The sequence below is a fragment of the Elephas maximus genome, chromosome 19, assembly GCF_024166365.1.
Source record: "Elephas maximus indicus isolate mEleMax1 chromosome 19, mEleMax1 primary haplotype, whole genome shotgun sequence".
NCBI lineage: Eukaryota > Metazoa > Chordata > Mammalia > Proboscidea > Elephantidae > Elephas > Elephas maximus.
The window spans coordinates 66,078,834-66,094,754 of NC_064837.1; the positions used below are offsets into that span (position 1 = coordinate 66,078,834).

General features: G+C 60.0%; 1 protein-coding gene across 5 annotated transcripts; it reads right to left on the bottom strand.

Annotated features, from left to right (window-relative positions):
* Positions 1–73: 73 nt before the first annotated feature.
* Positions 74–15,275, bottom strand: UNC13D (unc-13 homolog D). Of its 5 annotated transcripts, none has more exons than XM_049859051.1 (32): positions 14,671–15,003; positions 13,872–13,907; positions 13,523–13,630; positions 13,382–13,441; positions 13,234–13,300; positions 12,793–12,973; positions 12,319–12,363; positions 12,126–12,194; positions 11,929–11,998; positions 11,640–11,744; positions 11,450–11,542; positions 11,273–11,376; positions 10,193–10,310; positions 9,958–10,082; positions 9,726–9,816; positions 9,587–9,643; positions 9,398–9,495; positions 9,264–9,315; positions 9,059–9,189; positions 8,828–8,948; positions 8,209–8,352; positions 7,974–8,072; positions 7,661–7,867; positions 7,409–7,477; positions 5,873–5,952; positions 3,932–4,103; positions 3,787–3,858; positions 3,157–3,240; positions 2,941–3,061; positions 2,619–2,742; positions 1,971–2,167; positions 74–1,261 (listed from the first exon to the last, which is right to left on the bottom strand). In XM_049859051.1, exons 1-32 carry the CDS (start codon positions 14,785–14,787, stop codon positions 1,140–1,142), a joined length of 3,339 nt encoding a protein of 1,112 aa, XP_049715008.1. In that variant the 5' UTR covers positions 14,788–15,003; the 3' UTR covers positions 74–1,139. The 5 variants fall into 5 exon arrangements, with proteins under 5 accessions (XP_049715008.1, XP_049715009.1, XP_049715004.1 ...); XM_049859052.1 differs by having other exon boundaries at positions 78–1,261; positions 3,932–4,037; positions 14,671–15,002; XM_049859047.1 differs by lacking the exon at positions 74–1,261 and having other exon boundaries at positions 1,473–2,167; positions 14,671–15,275.
* Positions 15,276–15,921: the final 646 nt, after the last annotated feature.

The following is a 15,921-nucleotide window of genomic DNA, read 5'->3' on the forward strand; positions in this document are numbered from 1 at the left end:
TGGTAGCTCGTTTCCATGGGGTCAGGGGATAGGCTGAGGAGGGCCTCTGAGCTAGGAGCTAGGCCAGCAGCTTCCAGCCTTACCGGAGTCCCGGAGCCCAGCCTTAGCCTCAGAAACCCTACAAGCCCCCACCCCTGGGATGTGCCTAGCTGCTGAGGAGGGGTCTTGAGGCTCCCTGGGCCCCTCTAGGCTCCAAGGTGGCTCCAGAGCCCTAGAGGCAGCTCACCACTGGGGCTGGGGGGCGCACAGAGATCTCCCAGGCCCGGGACTCTTCTTGGGCCTGCTCTCTCCAGCTGTGAGGTTTCCCACAAGGCCTCACTGTTTCTCAGAGGAACAGGGTTTGGTGTGTGTGGTAAGTATATAAGAAAACGTTTGCCATTTCAGCATTGTTTCTATGTACAATTCGGTGAAATTAATTACGTTCATGTGCAACCATCACCACTGTCCATTTCCAGATTTTTCAGTCATCCTTAACAGAAGCTCAGTGTCCCTAAGGAGGACAGTGGATTTTTATTTACTTTTTTCTAATTATTTTATTTGCTAATCTATTTATGGATAGGTTATTTGCTGATCTGTTGTTTCCGGTGTCGGGTACTGTCCTAGGGATACACAGCTAGCCAAGCTTCCTTTCTGCTCTGCCCTCAGTGCCAGCCCACTGCCTGTAGCTCTCACTCGGCTCCAGGCTCCTCAGCCAGGGTGCCAGAAGCACCCCTCAGTGACGCCACCACCCTGGGGGGCTCCACTCAGGCAGCTGCAGGGTGGGCCCCTCCCACAGGAGGATCTGAGCCACAGCCAGTAAGCCTGGGTGGGGGGCTGAAGAACAGGACCAGGGAGCTTGCACCCCCACCCCCAAGACCCTGCTCTGCTGGAGCAGATTTTCCAAAAGGGGAAAGGGGCACAGCTGCCTCCCCTTCTGGGGCTGGAGGGAGTATAGATTTTTCTGATGGCGGCCCATCTACGGGGCCTTGTTCTGTCTGGCAGGAGGGTGGGCCAGGGGGGTCTGCATTCTGGGCTCATGTGCGGGGGCTCCCAGGCCTGCAGGATCCTTCTGGAGTGCTAGGCCAGGCAGGTGGGCTGCACCGTGGTGGGGAGGACCAGGCCTCCCAGGAAAGCTGGCCCCTATAGGGAACCTCCCCCCACTACTGCCCTGGCCGCGGGGGATGCTGCGCAGCCTGCTTAGCTCGCTGCCGCCGCATCCTCACAAAAGCCTGGGCCTCGCGGTCCCCCTTGCGGCTCTCCAACAGCTGCAGGATTGGGTCCCCTGTGAAGAGAGGGGCTTGGAGGTCAGACTCACAGGACCCCCCCAACCCAGGGCCTGGGTGGTAGTGAGGGACACAGCACTGCCCATCCCCCAGCTGACCTGGCAAGTGGGTGGGCCCACCCCAGCCAGGCTCACAACACCGCCTGACAAGACTGAACACCCTCTTGGTCCCCTGGCACCACAGTGCTGGACCAGGTACACTGACCCACTTGTGGGGTGAGAGGTGACAACCGGCCTGTGGTTGTGACTGTCACATTTTTGAGAACCTTAGGCTATTTTTCTAACCTCTTTGTGCCTCAGTTTACTCCTATGTAAAATAGAGATAATACCTGCCTCGTTAGGTTGTTGCAGAACTGAGTCAACCTATGTAAAGTGCTTAGGACTGGGCCGTAACTGGTGCACAAAAACAGAGGATTACTATTGTAGCACCTGGGGAGCGCTGTGCTGTGGTGTGTCCTGGTCAGAGACCCGGGTAAACCCTTGGGGGACCTTCCCTGGCCAGGGAAGTCACATTACACTTTGCCTGGCTTAAATTCCCGTCTCCTAATTAGGCCAAAGCCACCGTGCTGGTTCCGCCAGCTTCCACCGCCAAGGAGGCCTTTTCTGACCCTGACTTTGCTTTTCTGGGGGCGCCCTGCCCGAGCCCCAACAGGGCCCCCCACCCTGCACCCTGTGCTGGGCCCGGCCCCACCCTTGTCCCAGGGCCTACCGCTGGGTGCGGGGTAGGTGAGGGGCAGGCGAGTCTGTGGCACCTCTTCGGGCTCCTCACTCCCAGGAAGGCCCGGCACTGAGCACAGGGGTAGAAAGGCCTCGCCTTCCAGGTCGTCGGCACCCAGCGTGTCATGGTCCAGCACGGTGAGCAGGAGGCATGCCCCCTCCTTTTGGCATGGCTCTGCGGGCACCAGGCTGGGCAGGGGACACAGGCTCAGCTGCCTGCCCTGCTCACTGCCATTCCTCCAGATACATGGGGATAGGCCAGGGTGAGAGGAACCAGCCAAGGACGGATGGGGAGCTGGCATTCTCGGGCCATATGGTCTGACACCTGCTCTGACCACAGGCTGACTCTAAAACTGGGGTCCTGTGTCCCCAGGCTGCTCGTTGGAATAGAGAGGAGCTCAGGGACAGGACCTTTCCCTGGGAGCCTCTTGAGTCCAACATGCAGGCATCCACCCCTCCCCCAGTAGTCCTGCTTGGCCTCCCAGGAGCAGGTTTGGCGCCTGTGCAAGCAAACGCTTGTCCCAGGTGCCCCCTCACTGGGGCCCAAATGTGGTCACCACAGGGGAGCAAGAGGAGCAGGGCTGGGGATGCCAGGAGAGGGGAGGGGCTAGAAGAGGGCGTGGGAGTGCGGGCTGCTCACAAATCAAAGGTCTCATCAAACAGCGGGTGAAGGTCCTTCTTGTGCTTCTGGGTCTCCCGGGGGGCCAGCTCAGGGAACACGTGCCTGGGCTCCAAGGTCAGCTGCACAAAGGGGTCGCTGGAGCCTGGCATGCAGCCCGGGGGAGGGGATTGTAGAAGCCATGCAGCACCTCCCCCTGCCACCCCACAGCACTGACCCCTCTCAGTGATGGGGAGATGCACCCAATGCTCCAGCTGGCAGGGCAGCTGAGTCCCAGGGGGTGCTGGTGGCACAGGGGCCAGGCTGGGGATTCGGGGGTGACCAGTTGGCAGCTTCCACTCACCGTTGGAGTCCAGGGGCAGCAGGCTGGAGGCGCTGAGCAGCTCAACGCGGAGCTTCTGCTCAGAGGCCTGGTAGGAAGCCTTGACTGTGACCACCCCCAGCTCCTCGGAGGTGGTTTCTGCCTGCAGTGGGGAGCAGGGGCAGTGTGGGCTTGGGCAGAGCTGAGTGCAGGTTGGGGCCCCTGCAGTAGGGTGTGACGGGAGGAGGGGTGCCTCACCTGCTGCTTGAGGCGGCTGCAGAAGTACTTCTGGATGAGCTCCCGGCTGGAGGCCGCCTGCAGTGCCAGGTCCCTCTGCAGAGCCTGGGGAAGGGCACACCCAGGAAGTCACTGCAACTTTCCTGCTGAACCTTCAGGAGCCCACAGCCAAGGGGGAAACGCCAGTTTGATACGGAAAGTGCTGGGTCTTATGGGATCATAGGCAGGTGGACAAACCCTCAGGGATGGCGAGGCAGACAGGCACAGGCAGGACCAACTTCATGTACACTCGACCTGGGCGGCACAGGGCCCTCGTGCCTAGGAGGCCCTTACGCTTGGTTTAAGCACTCGGCTGCTAACTTAAAGTCAGCGGTTTAAACCCACCAGCCACTCCAAAGGAGGAAGATGGGGCAGTCTGCTTTTGTAAAGGTTATAGCCTCGGAAATCCTATGGGACAGCTCTACTCTGTCCTTTAGGATTGTTGAGTCGGAATCAACTTGTTGGCAATCAGTTTTTCACCGTTTTGAAATTCTTAATGATTTTTGAGCCAGGGCCCTACATTCTCATTTTATGCTGGGCCCCACAATTATGTTGCCAGTTCTGGCAGAGGTGAGCACACAAAGGTGGACTCCTCCCACCCCACCAGCTCACCTGGAAGGTGGCCGTGTGCAAGGCCTCAGGTGGCAGACCACAGCCCTCGGCATGGAAGCAGATCTCCAGGTTCTAGGTGGTAAGACAGCAGGGGTGACCGCAGGCTCTCTCCTACCACAGTTACTGTTGTTGCTGCTATCCTTACCTGCAGAGCAATCTTCAGCCTGTTCGCGGCCAGGGGGGAGCTCCGCTGGGAGGGGGCCACCTCCGCCAGCACTGTGAGCGTGTGCGTCCAGAGCAGAGTCAGAAGGCTGGGGCAAAGAGCAGACGAGTGGCCGGACACAGGACAGGAGGCCAGAGGAGGAAGCAGAGGTGCTCTTGAGAAAAGTGAGGCCTCATGGAACCCAGCCCACCCCCAGTTCTTCCCTTTCACCAGTCCCACCCTCCACCTGCACCTCCCCCTGCTTCACAGGCACGGGCTGGCTGGCAGGGGATGGAGGGAGGACTAGTGTCCTAGGGGAAGGGGAGGCAAGCAGGGTACAGATGGAGTCTGTCCTGTCCCACCTGCCTCTCCACCTAAGTGAAGAACCCTTCTCAAACCAGGGGGCAGAGAGGGCGGAGAGGCTGGTCCCCCAGATGACACAATCATAACTCAAGGTGGGAGTGGCCAAAATGAATAAGATTTCAATGCTGGCCCAGTGGTTAAGAGCTCAGCTGCTAACCAAAAAGTCAGCAGTTCAATCCACAAGCCACTCTTGGAAACCCTATGTGGGCAGTTCTGCTCTGTCCTTTAGGGTCACTATGAGTTGGAATCGACTCAGGAACTGATTTTTTTTTTTAATACCTTGGGAGAGACACTAAAACAGTGGCCAAGACCCAGTCCTAACAACTACCTGAAATAACTGAAATTCAACACGTACCAAAGTCAAGTCCGGCAGCTAAGCACAACAGATAAATGTATTGTGTAATTAAGGAGGAGGAAGGCCTGTGTCAAAACTAGTTTACTTGTTCATTTATTCAGCACCTCAAAGTGCCTGCTATGTACCAGGAGTCCCTGGGTGGTACAAACGGTTCATGTTCTTAAGCTGTTAACTGAAAGGTTGGAGGCTCGAGTTCACCCAGAGGTGCCTCAGAAGAAAGGCCTGGCAATCTACTAAAAAATCAGCCATTGCAAAGCCTATGGAGCACAGTTCTACTCTGACATGGTGTTGCCATGAGTCAGAATCAATTCGATGGCAATTTTTTCTTTTAAACGCACCAAGCACTGTTGTAAAGGCTTCTGAGACAGCAATAACCAAAATTCCTGCCTCACTGGGGATCAGGTCCTGGTTTATGTGAAGAAGAGCTGAACAAATGGCATAATACGACCTAAAAAACAGAAGGTAGGCCATGCCTACACCAATGGGAGTAGATCAGACGTCTAGGGAAGGAAGAGGCCAGCAGCCTTCCTCAGGCCCCCATTCCATTTAGAGGGTGAATTGTCATCATCGTCATCAATGTACTTGTCATTGGCCTTGTCCTTTGTACAAGCACTGTTCTCAGCACCTTACAAAACCAAAAAAAAAAAAAAACCAAACCTGTTGCCATCGAGTCAATTCTGACTCACAGTGGCCCTATAGGACAGGGTAGAACTGCCCCATAGGGTTTCCAAGGAGCAGCTGGTGGATTCGAACTGCAGACCTTTTGGTTAGCAGCTGAGCTCTTTAACCACTGTGCCACCAGAGCTCCCAGCACTTTATGGAACTCATTTAATTAGCTCAAGGCCACCAGGCAGCAGTGAAGCTAGAGTATGAGCCCAGGCTTCTGGCTCCAGAGCCCAGACCTTGACCTCTACTCCCTGCCGCCTTGTGCCCTGGGGGTCCCTGCTTTAAGAGAGACCCTAGCTAGAAGTCTCCTCAGTTGGTCAGAGGGCAAAGACACAGTCAGGGAGGCCATGATCGGCTCAGTCCAAGGAAGAACTTGTAACACTCAGAGCTGTGACATGGGCAGGCTTGTGATGTAGTTAGTGAGCTCCCTTTCCCTGGGAGCAAGCATTTGAGCAGAGGCTGGTGGAAGATCACAAAAGGGATTCCTCCCTGAGAATGGCTACCCAGGGCACAGGAGGAAGGGCAAGGTGAGGGCACCGCAGGGCAGAGTGGCTGCACACCTGCTGAAGTTCTCCTGTACCAAGTTGGTGTTCATGTAGCAAAGCTCCACCTCCAGGAACTTCATCAGGGGCAGAATGGCCTGGGAAGGGGGCGGGAGCACGTCTGGATCTGACCAACTCAGGTCCCACCCCTATTCCCTTGCCCTGATCACCCAGGAGTTACCACCTCCTGAGTCCCAGGAAACAGGGCCCAGAGCTCATATGTGCATCGTTTGAAATTCTTGGCTCCAAGGCCCCACATGACCTGGCCCCTTCTGCCCTCCTCTCCCCCTTGCTCAGTCTGCTGCAGCCACACTGGCCCTTCAACCTACCATGCATGGCCCTGCCTCAGGGCTTTTGCCCATGCTGTCCCCTCTGCCTGGAATGCTCTTCCCCTAAAAACCCTCATGGCTCCCTCCTTTGGTTCTTCCAACTCTTGACTCACCTGTCACCCTCTGAGTAAGGCCTTCTCTGGCCACTCTATCTAAAAATACAACACTCTGACCCTTTCCACCCCCTTCTCCTTAGCACTTATCTAACACACTGTGTAAATGTATATATTCATCTCTTGTTTCATCTTCCCTACTAGAACGTAAGGAGCCCTGCTGGGGCAGTGGTTAAAACACTCGGCTATTGGCTTGAACCCACCATCCCCTCTGCAGGTGAAAGACCCGGCAATCTGCTCCCATAAAGATTATAGCCTTGGAAACCAGGACTTTGAACCAGTTTGTTCCAGGTGGAACCCCTGATGAGAATTTGCATTTCTAACAAGTTTCCAGGAATCACCTAGGGATCTTGTTAAAATGTAGAATCTGATTCAGTATATCTGGGATGGAAATGCAAATTCTCAGCAGGGGTTCGAACCAGAACAAACAAATTTACAGTCCTTTTGGAAACACTCTGGGGTGGTTCTACTCTGTCCTATGGGGTCACTATGCGTTAGAATCAGGTTTATGGAAACTAGAATGTGAACACTAGGGAGGCAGGGATGTTTGTCATGTCCTTCACTGATCTATCCCTGAAACCAATGCCTGGCATAAAACCAAAAAAAACCCATGGCCATTGAGTCGATTCCGACTTACAGCAATCGTATAGGACAGAACAGAACTGCCCCATAAGGTTGCCAAGGAGCACCTGGTGGATTTGAACTGCTGACCTTTTGGTTAGCAGCCATAGCTCCTAACCACTATGCCACCAAGTTTTCCAAAACTGGGTGCTTAATTAATGGTTGATGAATTAATGCAATCAAAGGTGTGCATTATTACCCCTGTTGACAAATGTGGAAACTGAGGCCAGTCGGCTTGTATACACAGGGCACTGAGGCTAGGGCAGCAATCTGTACCCGGGCCTGCCTGGCTGCACGGCCCCAGCCCTCCCTGCGGCAGCCCATACATATATGGCCTAAGGACAGGAGGCAGCATACCTTGCCCAAAGTCTGGGGATTTACTTCTGACACCCCAGGACCTTCAGCCCTGGGCTCACCCTAAGCCCCCTCACAATCCCAGACCCAAGGAGCTGGCAAGGCAGTAACGGTGGCAAGCAGGAAGGGGCACTCACGTCCTCCGGCAGGATGGACTCCCTGATGCTCAGGAGCTTCTGGATGTGCTTGGCAATGCCCACCTCCAGCTGGGGACACAACATGGTAGAAGGAGCCAGCCAGGGCATGAGTGGGGGCCGGGGGGGGGGTTGTGCTGGGGGCCTGGTTTTGGGTCAGGAAAGGGTGGTGGTGGGACATCAGCCCTGCTTGGGGCCAGGCTTCAGGCTGTGGGTGGGGCAGAGTGGGGATCCTGTTAGGGCTGGACAAGGTACCTGCTCTGCCAGGGTGCGGACCCCGGTGCGGATCTCGTGGCCCAGGCCTGCCAGTGCACCCTGCAGCTGGGCGTGCAGGGTGTGCTGCAGCTGCCCCTGCTCCAGCATAGCCCCAACCCGCTGCTCCAGCGCCTCCCACGCCAGCTGGGTGGGCAGCTTGCCGATCACTAGTCGAAGCTGCTCCATGTTGTTTACCACCACACACAGCTGGGGGCAGCACAGGCACAGAGATGCAGGGCTTCCTGGGCAGCTCCAGGACTGGCAGGCTGTACCCCCACCCTCGCCAGGCCTAGCCCCCAGCACTGGCCCTTACCATGTTGGCTGCCTGACCCTGGTCCTTCTGGCCTGCAGAGAGCTCGCGGGCCCGGGCCTTGATGAGGCTACAGTACACCAGGGCCAGCCGGCAGGTGTCCTGGGGCCGAGAGGGATCAGAGAGAATGGATCAGTGGATGGGTAGCACAGGTGGGGCAGGCTGTACGCTCACAGGGTGGGGAGGTGGGGAGGTTATCCTGGGGGAGGCGGGAGAGGCATCATGGAAGACGCTGCACCTCCACGAACTTGACAGTGATCATGAAGGCCTCCTCTGGGTTGGGCCAGTCCAGCTGCCGAGCCGTGTGGCTGATCTGGGCGAAGCAGGTGGACAGATCTACGGCTGAGGTGCTATGCTTGGTTAGTTCTCCCAGAGGCACCAGCTGGTGGGGGACGGCGGGGAGTAGAAACGAGGGCTCAGGGCCTTGCCAAGTCCACCCCCTCCCACCCTCCTTCAGCAAGCATCCACCAGCTCCTACCACTGCCAAGCACAGAGCTGGGCAGGCGGCTACTCGGGGGGCCAAACCAAAGCCCGGGCTGCAGTGGCAGCCTGTAAAGTTAATCCCAAAGATATCAAGAAGCAGAGATTCGCAAACTGGTCTCAAGTGCTCCCTGAGGAGGCGTCCAGAACTGGCTTCCCGCTTCCACCGCGCCCTTGAAGTGCCGGCAGAGCCCGACTCAACCCGGCCCCGCCCAACCACCTCTAGCCCCTCCCTTCCTTAGCCCTGGCCCCGCCTACCCCCCCCCGGCCTCGCCCCTCCCCAGGCCCAACCCTGCCCCTCCCCAGCCCTAGCCCCGCCCTTCTCCAGCTTCTCCCGGCCTCGGTCCCCGCCCCGCCCGGCCCAGCGCCGCTCCCACCTGGTCCATCTGCACTGCACGCTGCACCCGCGCCAAGGCCACGCTGTACGTCTTCTGCAGCCAGGAGGGGATGGCCGGCTGGAACCAGCGATGGAAGCCGTCCAGAGCCAGGACTCCCTCCCTGAGGAGAGCCGGGGCTCAGCCTGGACAAGGCACAGGCTCCAGCCCCTCCACGACCCTCATTCCCCAGCGCCCACCAGCTCCTCCGCCCGCAGCCGGCCTGCAGCCCACCTCTCCGAGAGGTCCGGGCCCAGCTGGCAGAACTCCTTGAGGCTGATGTAGAGCTGGAACAGAGTGTCCCCCATCTCCGGGGACACCTGGCCGCCCACCGCCGCCGTGTAGTCCTGCACCCGCTTGGCCACCTGCGCCGAGAAAGGAGGGTGAACCGTGCGGAGCCAGGGCGAGGGCCAGGCCAGGGAGGCGCGCAGGGACTCACCAGCCATTGCAGCTCCAGGAAAGCCATGGGGAAGAGGTCGATCTTGAGGGCGCTGCAGGAAAGGCAGCGGGCATGACCCAGTGCCGCCCTCCCAGGCCCCTCGGGTCCCAGCCCTGAGCCCCTGCGCCACTCACTTGCGGAAGATCTTGTTCCAGGTGCGCTGGCACTGGTGCAGGTCACCAGTGACGTCTTGTACCAGCCTCAGCAAGGCCTTGCCCGCCTCCAGCAGGCCCTGGCCGGCACAGAGTTGGCTGAGCAGGGCTGCAGGGGCAGGCACCCCCACACATCCATCCCCACCCCTGCTTTCTGCCCCAGCCCCTCACCTGCACCATGGGCTGATGGTGCTGCTGCTTCAGGTGGAACCATTCCACAGTGCCAGTCTGCGGGCAAAGAGGCAATGAACAGGGAGGGGCCGCCAGACCCAGGCATGCACCTTGCCTGTCCCCAAGGTGGGCACCATACCCGCAGGGCCTCAGTCACCAGGTGGGGCAGTGGGGAGCTGTCGGGACACAATTCCCCAAAGGCCTTCATCTTGCACATCTGCACCAGGACTCTGGAGAAACAGTGGCCGTGTCCAAAACGCCAGCCACTTGTTCCCACTTCCACCCGCCTGCAGGCTCTCTCCCCCATTGCAGGTGGCCCCAGCTGCTGCTCCCCCTTTCCTGTTCCCAATGATGAAGGGCAAGCCACTCACCTGAGGAGAGACTGCAGCCGGACTGGGGAGTCAGCAACAGAGAGAGGGAAGACAGAGCGGAACCTCCTGATGAGGGAGAGCCCGTAGGCCAGCAGGGAGCCAAACGAGGTGGCCAGCTCCTCCAGCTGCAGGCAAAGATGTCCCGTGACAGTGGAGCTGGTTTTGGGTGTCCTCTGCTGCTCTCCTCCCCCTTCCCAAGCCTGTCTGCATGGCACCCCTCACCCATCAAACCCACTTGTTCTTCCTTGAGCCGGCCCTGGATCCACTGGTACTCGATGCTGGTGATGGGGTGCAGGAGGCAGCTGCTGGGGAACTCGAGGCTCTGGTAGAGGCGGCTGTAGGCCAGCCACTGCCTGCAGCAGAAACGACACCCTCAGCAGTGCCGTCCAGTGGGTACCATCATTCCACTGCTCACCTGGGCTCAGGTGGGAGGGACAGCACCCCCACTGCCTGAAGCCTCCTGTGGGTGCCCTCAGCCATCACAGGCTGCAGACTCATGGCTGAAGGTGACTTGCAGGATATTTTTTGGTGGGGGGGGGGGGATTCCCACAAGGTGCTTTTCAGAAACATAAATTAATCACCAATCTCTTAAATTAGGATTTAATTTCATTTAATTCAGGGTTACTTTAGGATGTCTGCCATTCTAAACATTCAGGATTTTTTTGCTGCTTCTGCAAAATCGAATTTGGGGATTTGAGCCTTAACGCCCACATGGCAAGAATCATCTAGAACTTCCTTTTGGGCAGCTCAGGGGGACTTCCCAGAGGTGCCGACTGAGCTGAGACTAGAGGTTTGAGTGGGAGAGCCAAGGAGAATGGGGCAGAGGAGCAGTCCAGGGACATGCACGCACAGTCCCCACCAAGATACAGCTGCTACCTATTCTGCTTGCCTTGGAAACCAGGTCCCACATGAGCAGTGCCATTCCGCTAGACCCCATCCGGAAATACCTTCCTGCCTACTGTCCTGGACACACTGCCCCACCCCTAGAGTGTCCTCCCTCAGCCTCCTTCCACCTTCCACTCAAATGCTTGGCAGTGAGTGACCCAAAGGCAAAGGTGATAGACAGGGGACAGTGGCAGGTCAGCAAAATGCTGGCTCTGCAATTCCAGTGTCCTGTAAGAATACAGCAATCCAGACCTGTACGTGAAATCTCCTGAGTTTTAAAAGCTGAAGACTCATTCCTGGACTCTCCTGAGAGCTAGACTTTGGGATGCCAGTTGGTAGTGACTGGTCCATGGGAGGGCAGGTGGGTGGGACAGGGTGGTGGCTGCATACATGGCCTGCCCAGGTGGTCCGGGCAGGGTTTTGCACTCACGCCATGGACTGGTGGAAGTCGGACAGGTCCTTCTGCGTGGCGTGGAGAAAGAGGATGGTGGCAGCCTGGGGACTCAGTGTCCCGTCCCAGGAGGTACTACCCGCCTGAGAGAGATGGGTGGAGGGGTGTCAGGACCTGACAGTAGGCCCTGGCCCCCCAGCCCTGGGAGGGCAGTACCTGGTGCCGCGTGACTTCGTGGGACACAAGCTGCTGCAGAAGGTGGAGGTGCACAGTGTAGCTGGGCTGCGAGCGGCTGGCCCTTGTGGCTCTCTGCAAGGGCAGGCATGGCTGTGAGCAGACAGGACTATCCCGGGTGCAGCCTGCTCTTCCCAACCCAGCCAGGGCCCGGCCTGGGCCGCACACTTACCCGCTTGTGGATGAACTGGAACTGGAGGTGGCACTGGCCACGGTCTGGGTAGGTCTCGGTGCAGGGCCCCAGAGGGTACCACTGGTCCTCGCGGCAGCGCAGGTCCTGGGGGGCATGGGCCGGTGGGGCAGGCAGGAGATGCCCACACCCAGGAATGGCATGAGCCTTGCACCAAGTCCGGGGCAGGGAAGCAACAGGAGGCTGACCCCAGGTTCCCCTGGTGTAGACTGGGGCCCTTCCCCAGAGCCCTTCGCCTGCTCTCCTGGACCATTTTCTCCACCCCACTCACCTGCAGTCTCAGAACCAAGTTCCCCAGAAAGTCGTCCTGGCCCTTGTCCTTCCTGACCTCCTTAAGGATCCTGTTCCAGGGAGGGGTTCCAGGAGGGGATTCAGTCTAGGCCTGACAGAGCCTGCACCCAGACCCTGTACCAAAGGAGCTGTGGGGCAGGTGGAGCCCTGCTCCTCCTGGGAGCCCACAGTGCTCACCTGCGCAGCCCGTGCAGGTCTGTCAGCTCCCCTAGCTTCTGTCTGACGGACTCCACTGTGTCCAGGTCCCTGGTTGGCAGTGGTTTGAGCAGGAGGCAGAGAGGGCCTGACCCCTTCCAGGAGAAGGCCCTGCGGCCCTTGCCCCCTCCACGCCTTTTTGTTCCCATCCCTGGGGTGAGGAATGCCCACTTACCACATGTCCAGATGGAAGCTGGCATTGGCTATGTCCTTAAACTCCCTGCAGGAAGGAGAAGGCACCGTGAAGGCCTTGGAGGGGTGGCTCTGACCAGGCTACATGCTCCCCCAGCCCAGAGCCTGTCCCTCAAAGCTGCTCCCATCCCCAGTATCACCCACCATGAGAGCCCCTCCCTGCCAAGCTCCCCCCACAGCTGTTCCCCTCCCTCCTTTAAGCCGAGACTTCAGACCACCCCCAGATTAACCCGGCCAGGGCCCAGCCCTCTCTGCCCAACCTGTACACCTGGCATTTATGTCTTTGTCCTGTCTGGCCAGCTGTCAGTCTAGCAAACCTCAAGAGCAGGGCGCCTTCTCCAGTCTTCCCCCAGTGCTTAGCCCCTCCCCTGAGCCAGAAAGATGCTCTCTTGTCCTGGTGACACCCCACACTGAGAGTAGCCCCAAGCAGGGAGCAAGAGGGACGCAGGCAACTTACAAGATGAAGGTCTCATCCCAGACTGGGTTGAGTGTCTGTGTGACGACTTGGGTGCGGTGAGTCTGCTCCTCCGGGATGGTGTCCCTCACCACCGCCTTCTGCCGCTGCCTGGCCCCAGGGCTACCCCCGGGCACGCCCACCCCCTGCTCAATGCCCAGCAGGCAGTAGGGGTCGCTGAACCCTGTGGGGGAGAAGAGGTCAAGGCAGCCAAGGAGTCACCTGTGCTCACTGGGAGAGTCCCTCATGGCCCCCCACCTCCCAGACTGAGCCTGCTGCTGGGGAGGGGGAAGGGAATGGCTGCTGGGCAGAGCCTCTCCACTTCCCAGACTTGGTCCAAGGGGCCAAGGTGCTGGAGGTAGGCCCTGGGGGCCCCTTGGGAGATGGAGAGTCCCCACAGAGATAGGAGAGGAAGGAGCCCTCCTCTCCTCCGCTACCACTCACCACTGACATCCTTGCCCAGAATGCCCTTGGCCTGCTTCACCGTGGCCTTCAGAAAGAACATTGGCTTCTGGAGGGATAGGAGGGGGCCCTGAGTATCAGAGGTGCTGGGCCCCCTAGGCCCCCTCCCCAGGCCCTGCCATCCCTCAACCTCAAGCTCCAGGGCCTGCTGCAGCATCCGCTGGTGCTCCTCTGGCTCCAGTTGGAAGGCCTGGTGGGGAGGTGAGGGTGGGTGGGTGCCTTGGGCAGCTGGGGTGTGGGCGCGGGGCAGGTGGGGCGGGGGCTGGCTCACCTCCTGGAGGTACCGCAGCAGCTCAGAGGACTCAGCCACGTGGTTGGGCTCTGGCTGGCCCAGGCGATGCAGGACTGTGTAGAGTGCCTCCTCATAGAGCAGGGTCCGCTGAGATAGGCAGGGTGACCTCAGGGCCCCCTCATCCACCTCCCATTGCACTGAGCCCCCAGCCCCCCAGCACCAAGCCCAGAGCAGGAACAAGGCCCCGCGTGTCAGGGGAGGGAGCTGGGCCCCAGAAGTCCCCACCCCCCACCAGGCTGCTGCCCTGGGCCTGGTTAGCTGGGAGGCATTCATGGGGTACAGGGCTGGTCCCCAGCACTTCTTCATACCCCAAGACTCTGCTTCTTACCTCCTCAGGGGAGAAGTGGTGGGATGGAGGCTCAACCTGGGGAGCAAGACGAAATCCAGGTGTCCTGGGAGGCCAGGACCAGGCCCCACAGGCAGAAACTCCTCCTCAGAGGCGGGGCCCCGGGCAGTGGGAGCCCCGGCATGCCAGCCTCAGCCCCCCAGGGCCCTGCACCTGTTCCTGCAGCAGCCCTTCCGAGGGTCTGTTCCCCGGGCCAGCCTCCTCATCCCCTGGCCTTTCATGGCTGGGGTCCATTGGCACTCAGCTGCCCCACCTCAAGGTCTCTGCACCCGCTCCCCCACCCTCCTTCCTTCCCCAGAGGAAACAGCGCTGCTTATCTATCGGGCCGCGCTCTTCACCCTACGGCGGAAGTGAGGCCCAGCAGCGGAGGTGGGAGAGTAGGGGGGGCCGCTGGGCAGGCCTGGGGGCTGCAGGCTGGTGTCCACGCAGCCCCCGCCCCCTCCCCCCACAGCAGCCCAGTGAAGCCAGCCCTTCTGGAGCTGGAGGAGCCATGATGGAGGGGTCAGCCCACCACAGGGAGAGGGCCAGAGAGGCTCTGGCCCCTGACCTGAGGCCAGGGGCACCCAGGGACATGTGGACCACCCTGCTCCGCTGACCCAAAGGCTCTGCCCAGGGCAGGGGCAGCGGGGTTGGGGGCGGGGGACCTCCAGCTAGGCCCTCGGCCTCTGCCTCAGCCTCAGCCTCTGAGAGGTGGGGCCAGACAGCGGCTCCTGCACCCCAGCCCCACCCAGGCCGCTGTCCTCCTTGTGGGCGGCAGGCGGGTGGGTGAGGTCTCTCCTACCTCCCGAGCCTTGCGGGGCAGGGGATTGTGCACATCTTCGGCTCTGCGGCGCCTTATCTTGATGGCCTGGCGCAAGAGGGGAGGGCGCCGCTGGGGGTGGGAGAAGGGTGTCGCCATGGTGGCCAGCTCTGCCCTTTCCCTCTGCCGTCCACGCTGCCACTGGGTGAAGACAGTGAAGCCGCAGGATTGTGCAAAGAGCCCCTGGGCTGCCACCTCTGCCAGTGCGGGTGGAGGAGGGCGGGTGGGGTGGCAGGGTCAGGGCTCCCCAGCGAGGAGCCAGGCCCAGGCCCCCTGCGCCTTCCTCCTGTGGGAGGGATCCTGCTGGGATGGCTCAGGGCTGGAGAGGAAGGTGGACCCAAGGGGCGGGGCCAGGCCACCCACTCCCACAGAGGCCCTGGGGAGGATCCAGGGCTCCCACCAGGGGGCGCCAGGGGCTGGCGGGCAACGCCTCTGCCACCAGAGGTGCTGCAACTTGGCTGGCACTGGGGAAGCTGGCCTAGGCTAGTGGGGGATCTCCCCCACAGCTCCTCCCTGAACGAGCCCCAGAGCTGGGGTGAGGGTTCAAGTGGGGGTGGGGGCTCCAGGGAGGCGTCTCCCCAGCAGGCAGAGACTGCTCAGCCTGCTCCACCCCACAGGTGACATTCCTCCAAGGTGACGGGGCTGGGCTGTGCCGGAAAGGGACGGCCCTGCTGCCCAGCCCCCACCCCACCACCTCATGAGGGTGCTCCCTTCAAATGCCCTTGTAGGGTCTTTAGCCAAATCCAAGAGCTCCTGAGCGGGGCTGCACAGAGGGAAGGGGCAGGAGGTGGTGCTGCCTCATCCCTCCGGAAACAGTGGCTTGGCCCAGAAGGGGGAGAAAATGGACATTTCAGAACTTTCCCAGAGACCCACGACCTGCTGACACTGTGCCCAGGCCTCTCTCCAGGCTGGTTTCCGGGGGTTCCCCCCACCCAGCCCCATGAGGGTACGCTGCCTAGGGACGCTGCACACTGGCAGCCAGCACTCAAGTCCCGGCACGCTCCGGAGGGCATTAGCTGCCTTCTCCTTCAGACTCTTGGTAAGACTGGGGCCTCGCTTCCATGATGAGTGAAGCCAGCATAGCTGCCAGGGCACAGGAACTCCTGGCCTAGGCCAGGCCCCTGCCTCCAAAGACCTCCCGCCCAGGCACTTCCTAGGCTCTGCCACCCTCCTTCTAGCCAGGCCCCGGGGACACTGGGTGGAGGGGGGGGCCAGTTGGATAGCAACTTCCGT